Source organism: Octopus bimaculoides, chromosome 19 (assembly GCF_001194135.2).
Source record: "Octopus bimaculoides isolate UCB-OBI-ISO-001 chromosome 19, ASM119413v2, whole genome shotgun sequence".
Lineage (NCBI taxonomy): Eukaryota > Metazoa > Mollusca > Cephalopoda > Octopoda > Octopodidae > Octopus > Octopus bimaculoides.
In genome coordinates, this window is record NC_068999.1 from 30,304,566 (window position 1) to 30,314,704 (window position 10,139).

Below are 10,139 nucleotides of genomic sequence, written 5' to 3' on the forward strand. Positions count from 1 at the left end.
ATATATAAATATATATATATATATATATATATGAGTGTGTGCAAGTAATTAACAGTGCTGTTATTCACTGCAAACTAAAAAGGTGGACCAAAATGTGCTGAAGAACGTAACACACTAACTTCACTCTTTAGTTACAGGAGACAAGAACCTTATCACGACCAAATAACACCATTTTAAACCTTACGCCACAAAATAGGTCTTTGCACTTGAGACTTCTTGAAAACAATATTATCATTCTAGAATTTTACAAATCAATGATTTTAGTTTAAATCAGGAAAACAAAACTACTGAGAATGGCCCTTGCAGAGTATGGTTAGAAATGGCCTTTTGTAATAGTTCTTTGTGTAGTAAGTTGTAGTGTTGGCGGGCTGTAAATGTCCTCACCAGGTTGGTAGACGGGCACCAATTCTATTTGGTAAGTTCTATATTTTATCATCCTTTTAATAATCGTTGGTTAGTGACAGATTTCTTTATTATTGGCCCAAATATTCTAAAGTAGTTTCAAAAGTATTTCTTCATTTTGTTTTGTTGTAGCAAATTTCCGAAGACAACACAGAATCGCTAGACTGTATGCCTAATGGTGTATAGTTACTGCCCTTTAACATTTTGAGTTCAAATCGCGCCGAAGTCAACTTTGCTTTCATCCTTCGGGGGTCTGTAAAATAGCTATCAACTACTGAGGTCAGTGTCTATATTAAATCCTATATTTGAATGGTATTTTAATAAAAGAATCACGCCGTTTCCCCCCATGTGGTTCTCAACTGATTATTTCTCCTTGTCAGCTGTTTTGCCGTTTATAAGTTGCTAAATTATAGAATTTTACATTTTCATCTATTCTATAAATTCAATGTATTTATCCAATTATCTCACTGCCCCCTTCCTCACCCTGCTGTAGTTGAAGCTACCGAGGTAAATATTAGTGAATTGCCGTAGGTATATATTTAGAGAGGTAGTCAGCTGTGTGACCAGTATATCCTACACATCCTGCCTACTACTGCTGCATGTTCAAACTTGACGACAACAACAACAACAGCTGGTTTATGACATCACGACCACACACATCCTTCACACCCCCACTGCTAATTGCTATTGCTATATATCACTAATTCACTCCTCATTTTATCATTAGACATTAAAGGTTCCACTCAAACTTGCTGCTCTCTCATCAAACTTCAATTATTTTATCCACTTGTTTCCTATTATTTAATATATTTCTAATTTCTGAAGTGATTTCCCCCCTCAACCTTCAAATAACAGCTAAAAAAAATTTGAAATTGTTTAACTGAGAAACTTTTACATGTTTTTATTAATATCCTAACTTAGTAATATTTCTGTGTTGGTATTGTCAGCTGGGGCATGTATAAACACGACACTACCGGTCACTGGTTTATCTACTATATTTTATAAGACAAACAACACTAGTCTGAACTTATTCTCTCTGTCTCTACACCAAATAGTTGTCATTATTATCATCTAAAGAGGTGGCATTACGATCGCCACTCGCCTCAGCTTGCTTCTTGGAATCAGATTTGCTCAGACAAGAATGACACCAGATCACTAATCACTAGTTCCATACTTTATCACAGTGGAGAATAGTTGTTTTGAAAAAAAGACTAACAAGAGAGCAGCTCCTGTCGTCATTTTTTGGTAGACCGTTATATATGAAAATTCGTCTTTTGACGGTGCAACTGAGATATTCGGAGGTTCTGTGACCTGACCCTTCGCCTAACTTCTTGTTTGCAAGTACACATCCATCGTCTTAAGAATGCCTGGGGTTGCCAAATTTACTCGCAGTGTTGGTATTGGAGTAAACCTGCTCCCTCGAGCAATAATTACATCCTACTATGTGAAAGGTAAGTGTTTCTTTGAGAATATTATTCTCACCGGTTCTTTGCTCTCATTTCGAAATATTTGAAGAAATAAGTTTGTTGGAATGGTTTGTTTTTCTCAAAGCGGCCCACATCTTAAATTATTGAAGAATGTATTACAGATTGTGTAATGTGACGAAAACTTTCATTTGCTTATGTTTAAGATGAATTGATACTTAATGTTACCCTAAGTTAAAAAATTTTGTTAGACGCAGAATAACTATTACTTGGGCAAATCTATTCTGAATGTTAACAGCAACTCTGATTTCTGCAAAACAGTTATCTGTTTAAGGCAATTGATTGGCAACATTTAATCTAAATCTTTGCTGTAGGCAAATTCTTTAAATAATGTGAGTTGTGCAGAAAACTATAGCTTAATAATTAAACTTATTGATTTTAATGTTGTATCAATTATATCAAGATGAAAAGGTTTTAGAACCTATCATACCACTGACGGGAATTTTAAGGTGTGTGTGTCAGTCATCTAAGTCAGAACTAAAAGCAGAAGATCAGATTATTTTTATCGTTGGCTGTGACATTACGTGATACTATCGTGATATTTATCGTTGATTGCTGTTTTCATCTTCAGGAATTTGTATAAGTCTAGACAAGCATTCGTCATTTAGGTGAATTTTGAACCTAGATTTCAACTTTGAGTTCTTATCAAGATTTTGTATTAAAATGAGGTAGAGGGCTGTTTTCATCGTTATGATCATCTCATATATCTCTCTGATGGTATCGTTTCGTATATTCTTTCCTTTTCTTCTTTTGTTTAGCGGTTTCAGTCAATGGACTGTGACCAAGATACTCCCATTTTAAGGATCCCAAGACAAGGGAGGTAATTGTGGTTAAACAACTTTTCTAAATTTAGAAATTTGTCTTCAATCTGGTATTATTTCATTTATAAAACAAACTTAATTGTTAACTAAGAAGGATAAACAGAGGTTTGCATATAAACACAATGTATAGTTTAACAAATGGTGCTTATTTGAGTTCAAAAGTTAAGTTTAAAATATTTTCATATAAATTTATCAAGCAGTTCACATGACAAAAATGTATCTGACTTCATTTAAGTAGTTGTTTACATACAACACAGTTTTTCTCGTCTAACAAAAAAGTCTATTTACCCAAGGCCCGATTAATTGCTTCTCCCTAATTCTTCTGGCGACCCTATTATAGCATGAGCGAATTTGTTTGATGGAAACTGGAAGCCCATCGAGTATGTGTGTGTGTGTGTGTGTTTGTCCCTTTATTCCACTTGACAACTGATGTTGGTTTGTTTACGTTCCAGTAAGTTACTGGAACGTAAACAAGTTCAAGAAAAGAGACTGACAGACTGAGTTCCAGACTTACAAAAAAGTACTAGGGTCGATTTGTTGAACTAATCCTTTCAGAGTGGTGCCCTTGCATAGCCATAGTCCAATGACTGAAATAAGTAAAACGTAAAAGGTAACATGAACGTGTAAACGTAATCGCGCGTGCGTGCAACCACACACACCACACACCTGGCTACTGTACCCTTTCTGTCTACTATTTCACTCATAAGGTATTTATGAATCAAGATCTTTCTGATTTGGCGGGCGCCACTGATCCCAGTATAGAGATAAAGGATAAAATTTCGTTACATTTCTGATTATACAGTTCTATATTTAAAAAGATGAGGAATTATGTACATTATTTATATTTGACGGATATTTGTCCTCATCTTGTTTGTTGTTAACACAACATTTCGGCTTATATATTCTCCAGCATTCATCAGGTGTCTTGAGGAAATTTCGAACCTGGGTTCTCATGCCTAGGGTATTTTTTTGATGTGGTTAAGAGCGCGGGCTACTAACCCCGAGATTCCGAGTTCGATTCCAGGCAGTGACCTTAATAATAATAATAATCATAACAACATAAAAAAATACCTTAGGAATGAGAACCTAGGTTCAAAATTTCCCCACAACACCTGATGAAGGCTGGAGGGTACATCAGTTGAAACGTTGTGTTAACAACAAACAAGATGAGGAAAAATATCCGTCTAATGTAAATAATTTCTGATTATCCTTGCCGTACTATATGTATTTAGATTTAGCAACTCTGAGTTGGAAAGAAAAGGTGAAAAAAAAAACAATGAATTAGAGTAATATAATGATATTCATTCTACAAGTCCCTTTGATTTTGGAAATAAGGCTAAGATTATATCAAATTGGTAGGCTTCAGGAAGAATAGCTGTACCAGGTGAAATAATGCTGGATATTTTTGTAGTTAATCTGTAAAAATATTTCATAATTGTAACAAAAGAAAAAGAAGAAAAAAATCATGATAAAAGATAAAAAGTACTGTAAGTTCTGAAATGATATAGGTATCTGGATTCATTGATCTAGTGATAGAACATTTGTGCTTTAACTAATATTAACTTCTTATAGCATCCACTGAGTAGGAAATGTTATCTCCACAGCTTATGTAGCCTCCAAACTGGGATATTGAGGAGAATTTTGAGAAGTTAATAATGTAAGAAGTTTATACACCTTTGTTCTTATTAAAACTATCATTCCCACCCACCTGAATCATACAATGCATTTACTCCTCTGTTTCCAGTAAATTTTACTGTGGTTTTCAAACTTTAAATGATTAACATTTCAGATATATTAAAGATATTTTTTCTTTTTGATTCAGTAATGCAAGTCAGATATTTTCATTTTCAGAGTAAATCTTTCTGTTTCCTATATAAGACTTTTGTCTGGAAGTGACACAGACTGGTAGTGGTCAGCTGTTATGTTATCAAACCCGACTTTGATGTTGATAGCAGACAAGTGTAATTGTGATATCACATTTTAAGCATTACACTGTGCTTTATTTCTGATTTTCCTCACCTAGCTTGCTACTGCTTATCTTAATCTGTTCAGTTTTTGTGAACTTGAGCTTTATGGATGACAGTATTCGACTTCTATTTCTAATGTTAGTGTTGTTTTTGAGTGGATAATCTGGAATTTATTTGGTCCGTTTATTTTCTATTTTAAGAACATATCAATAGCACTTGCAAAGCATGGTTTGGCCTGAGACTGTTGTAGAAGACATTCTGTGTTGTGTATGTATCAATTGCTATGATATTTTAATAATCACTCCATTTTCTTATACTAAATATATTGAAGTATAAAATAGGAAGTGATTGCAACATTATCTTAATCAGAAACTGTAAGCTAAACATAAAAAGAAATGATTGATGATAATACACAAAACTAATTCCCTTCATTTTTTACACACTTACTGAAATATATAGATTGGGAGACTGTTAATAATACCAACAAAACTGCATTGTGCTCCAGTGTCTGCTTTGGCATGATTTTGATGGCTGGATGCTCTTCTTAATGCCAACCACTTTGCAGAGTGTTCTAAGTGCTTTTTTTGTGGCACAGCATTAGTGAGGTCATGTAAATTGCAAAACTAAAGAGCCCTATAAATGGAGTGGGAATATCATAGAGTATCATAAGCTAATTGTTGAGAAGTTAAATAGAAAGGACAGGAACAAGTTTATTGCTGAAGAGTTGTTGCACATAGTAAATAAGGGTAGGAGTGAGTAATTGAGGTGGAATTGGAAAGATGGAGAAAGATTCTGGTGACATGATGTCAGAGTATACTCTCAAGACACAAGGCAGTTAGAAGAGAGTGTGTGACAGAGATCAGGAAGAGTGGGTGGCTAAAAGTGGCAAGAATATGTGGAGAGAGTGAAAGATGGTTAGAGAGAAGTATAGGAGTGAATGGTCATGAAGGTGGAGAGATGGTTGGTGGTAAATATGAGTTGGGGAAGGAAATGATGGATAGATCTCAATACAAGTGATTCAGGAGAGAGGTGATGGTGTAATGGCTGCAAGAGTGTATAGGGAGTGAATGTGAAGGGATGAATGAAGTAAGTGGTAAACACAGGTGTGTGATTGGTAAATATGAGATAGTGTGTCGATAGGTGGTGGTTCAAGGGAGGAGTGGTGGGTGATTAATGGAAAAAATATGTGGTTTCAAGAAGAGGGGCAGGTATCTGGTAGCACAGAAAGGGATGATGATATATGTAGTATTATTTTCATTTAATTTCAGTGGCAGAATAATGCAGTAGTTAGAAGAGTGATGTAAGATGGGGAAGGCTTGACAGGGACAAACTAGGCAAGGGACCTAGTTGTATGCATACACATTTTGCACATATAACTACAGTTTCACCATGTTTGGTGGGTTGTCTCAAACATCACATATTGTAAGTCCTGTTGGTCCTTTGCTATCTCTGCTGTGAGGCTCCATATTCTTAGATAAGCGTTGACTACTTTGTCCCATGTCTTCATGAGTCTCTCTCTGCCACATATTCCATTTACATTATGCAATCTACATTTCTCTATACAGCTGCCCTCATCTCTACATGTTACATGCTCATACCAATGCATTCTTTTCTCTTGCACAATCTATCTTAATTCCTCTTACGCCTAATTTTTTCTCTCAGTACATTTGTACTCTGTTGTTCATGCACACTAACACTGCACATCCAGTGGAGCATGCTTGCTTATTTCTTTTTAGTATTTGTGTATCCTCTGCATTCAGGCCCACACACTATCATGTAACATTACTGGTTATAAACAGGCATCATACAGACAAACCTTTTTTTTTATCAACAAAGGTAATAGCTCTCTGAACTTCCTCTAGCTTGTTTTTTAGCTACTATACTTTCCTGTCTGCTTCCTTGCCAAAAGTGAAGGCACATAGGCTAATTGGCTCACGATTGTAAGGTCATGAATTTGATTCCCAGTGGCACATTGTGTCCTTAAGCAAGACACTTTATTTCATGTTGCTCCAGTTCACTAAGATGGCAAAAATGAGTAGTACCTTATTTCAAAGGGCCAGCCTTGTTACACTCTGTATAATGCTGAATCTCCCTGACAACTAAGGGAGAACTAAGGGTGTCTGTAGAGTACTCAGCCACTTTCACGTTAATTTCATGAGCATGCTGTTTTGTTGATCGGATCAACTGGAACTCTCATCGTTGTAATTGATGGAGTGCTAGTGTCTTGCTAAAACTTTAGTCATTGCTAAATTAACTTTGAGACCCTATGATTGCAGGTTTTTCTTCCACACTTGGAATTTCTCTTCTTTGTCCTACAGATTCAGCTATAACAGTGAGGTCACCAGCATATAGGAGTCTCCATGTGCATCTGGTCTTAAATCCCTCTTATGTCCTGGAGGTCTTTGATGAATGGAAAGGGACTGAGAACTGAGCCCTGGTGAGCTGCACACTGAGTTCATTACTGTACTCATTGCTAACTCTCACCTTGCTGACTGCACCCCTGTACATGGTTTGTGTGTCTCTCACAAGCTGTTCTTCCACAGGGACATTTCACTAACCATGTAATGAGGGACCATGTTGAAAGCTTTCTTCAGGTGAATGAGTGTGTAATACAGCAGCTTACTTTTAACTAAATACTTCTTACATTTGTCTCATTTGACAGATGGCACCAACAGAACTTCCTTGTACAAAACTGAACTGCATCTCCATTAGGCTAATTCTCTTTCTAATTAATCGAGCTATTACTGTGTAACCTTTATGATCTGGTTCAGCAATTTAATACCTCTTTAATTACATCTGTATAAGGCATCTTATTTATCCTTTTAACAGTTGACTATGATACTGCTATGCCAGTCATTATTGGAGACATCTTCCTTACAAACTGATTGACTATATAGGTGACCAAGGTATATCCTCCTCCACCAGATATTTTAAGCATCTCAGCAATAATTCCTGATGGCTCAGGTGCTTTCTTTGCTTTCATATCCTTAATTGCTTATATCTATCAGACTGCTGTCTACTAGAATGATTAGTTTATCTGTTAGATCTACATTGGGAAAAGCTTCTTTCTCCTATGCATTCTCTACATTTAATAACCTTTCATAGAACTCATCAGCTTCTTTTTCTTTTCTTTTTGGAACACTTATGTCATTATTCAATTCCTTATACTGTCATAGTTGCATACTTTATTTGCAATTAACATCTTAGATTCAGCATAATATTGATCTGTTATTACAAGATGTGGAACTAACAGTTCAATGTATAGGGATATGACTGAAAAATTTGTGCATTATAATGGATGTATGATATAAAGATCAGGTATCCACATTTACATCATATAACAAACTTCAAAAATTTTCAGTTAACTTTTTGGATATACATATATCAGATCTCTTCTAATTTTGTGTTACAAAACTGTTCACATCAAGTCTCTATGTTTATATTAGAACTTTCCATTTGAATTTTATGAAAGAACCTTTTGTTAAGGTTTATTTTAAATAAAAAACTTAATGAAAAAGTTATTATACTAAATGACCTCTAATCAAATGTTTCGTTTTTGAATTTGGTTTGCAAGATTTTTTATGTGATTTCGTGTGTTGAAGCATGTTCTGTTGTGTCTGGGGAGAGTTATTCTCTTTTAGTGCCTTATAATTTAACACACTCACCGGTAAAATTTCCACTTATTTCTTTTTTATTTTTCTAAAATTTTCGTTGCATCTTGCAACCTTTTCAATAGTTTCGACCTCATTAATTGATTATTTAGAAATTTGAGGTGCATATATCAGCAACAGTTATTTTTGTTATATATGCAATTAGACAGGTTTACATTTCTCATAGTTTACCTGCTGCAGCTCATGTTTATTTATGGTATTGCTTGTTTCAACAGCCATTTGCTGTCTTAAGCCTGGCTATCGTATTACTTATGAAGTTTGTGGTAACTTACAAAATTTGAAAGATTTTCACAAAAGTACTGAAAGTTAAATCCTGTTTCTAAAATACAAAACTGATGTCTGGCCATGACAGACATCAACCGAGGGGAGGGGGTGCAGTCCAGATAATTAAAATAATTATTGAGGTATTGGAAAAGGTTCACTTGTAATGTCAATTAAATACTTCATTTTTCAAACAAAATGGGATTTTCTGAAGTTTTGATTAAGTTAATTACTTCTTAGGGATTGAAAGGATCAGTTAGACAGCACTTCAAATTAAGCACCTCTTTTTCTCTTCACCATAGTTTCTATTACCCCTCTCCCTCTGTGTCAGCAACTGTGTGTATGTCCATGTATGAGCGATTGTATGTATCTCTGTGCTAGTATTTTGGCTGTGTATCAATGACTGTGTATGTATGTCAGTGACTGCATATCCGTATCTGTATCTGACTATGACTGAAGATCTTTTATGTAATTGCTAATTCTCAACTCTAGGTCCTTCACTAATTGATGCTTCCTTATTTATGTTGGGCTTGTCTGTAATCACCTGAAAGTAGTGACTAATATATTTTAATGAAGGGGTTTACAGGAAATTGCTACTGATATTGATTTACCTGTCATTTCAGAGGCCATACAAACTACTGGATTACAGATCAAGTAGAGATAAGTTAGTATTAAGGACATTGATTAATTGGTTAAGACAAGTATTAGGAAACTTTTTAGTCATAATATCAGTATTTATAGGAAGGTTTGTTATTCTGGCTTCATTAGATTGTGAAGTAAGTTGGCTGTTGATGTGGTTCTTCTGTTTTAAAACTGAATGGACTTATTCATAGTAAAATGCTTACCTCAATTTATGTTCATCTGTTATGATCATCATCATCACCATTTTCTTATGAGTTAGGTGTTTTCCAGCTTCAGTCTAAATTTTATTAACTTCTACAATCAAACTACACTTCCATACTTCTCAATTTAGTTTTTAATCTATTCATTATATTACATGTCTCCTTCACTACCATTACCATCTCTTTAAATGGAATATTTACCTCATCTTGTTCATTTCAATACCTGCTCAGTCTTCTCTCCATTCCCTTTTAATACTACTTTATTACTAAATGTTGTAAGCTCACAACTTTATAGATGATGAAATAGCCAGAAGTATTTGAATCTCTTGCTTCAACCCAAGCATTGCATGACTAGTTAGTATTGTGTGAGTGGACAGTTTAACAGTTATTAGCAATCTTTCAGGGTTGACCATGATTATCCACTTGATTTAAATTCTGTATGCAACTATGTAGGGAAACTCCACAAAGTCTGATTAATAACTTGTCTCACTGGAAAAATGGTTTATTATTGGCCACTTCACAATGTCTTTGTATACATTTAAATTTTTCCAGGTGTGTGGTAAAAGCAAGGAAAAGCACCACTGATGCTATATTTCTGGTAAGACAGCTGCAGGAGAAATACCTAGCCAAAGATAAACCTCTGTACCTGGCTTTTGTTGACATGGAGAAAGCCTTTGACAGGGTCGCCTGA

The 10,139-nt window shown here is 35.0% G+C and overlaps 1 protein-coding gene across 5 annotated transcripts in view; it reads left to right on the forward strand.

Moving 5' to 3' along the window:
* The window catches only part of LOC106869951 (E3 ubiquitin-protein ligase Mdm2), a 109,459-nt gene that overhangs the window by 7,300 nt on the left and 92,020 nt on the right, over positions 1–10,139 (forward strand). The window contains exons 1-2 of one of the 5 annotated variants that reach the window (XM_052974824.1): positions 147–415; positions 535–681. The exons of 1 other annotated variant lie outside the window; for it this stretch is intronic. Coding sequence is in view for 1 of the 4 variants with exons in the window: in XM_052974823.1 (XP_052830783.1) it covers positions 1,766–1,853 (88 nt within the window). In the remaining 3 variants the exon portion in view is untranslated. Of the gene's footprint in view, positions 1–145; positions 416–534; positions 682–793; positions 1,854–10,139 lie in introns of those variants that run through there. 3 more of the 5 variants (XM_052974825.1, XM_052974826.1, XM_052974823.1) reach the window with 3 other exon arrangements.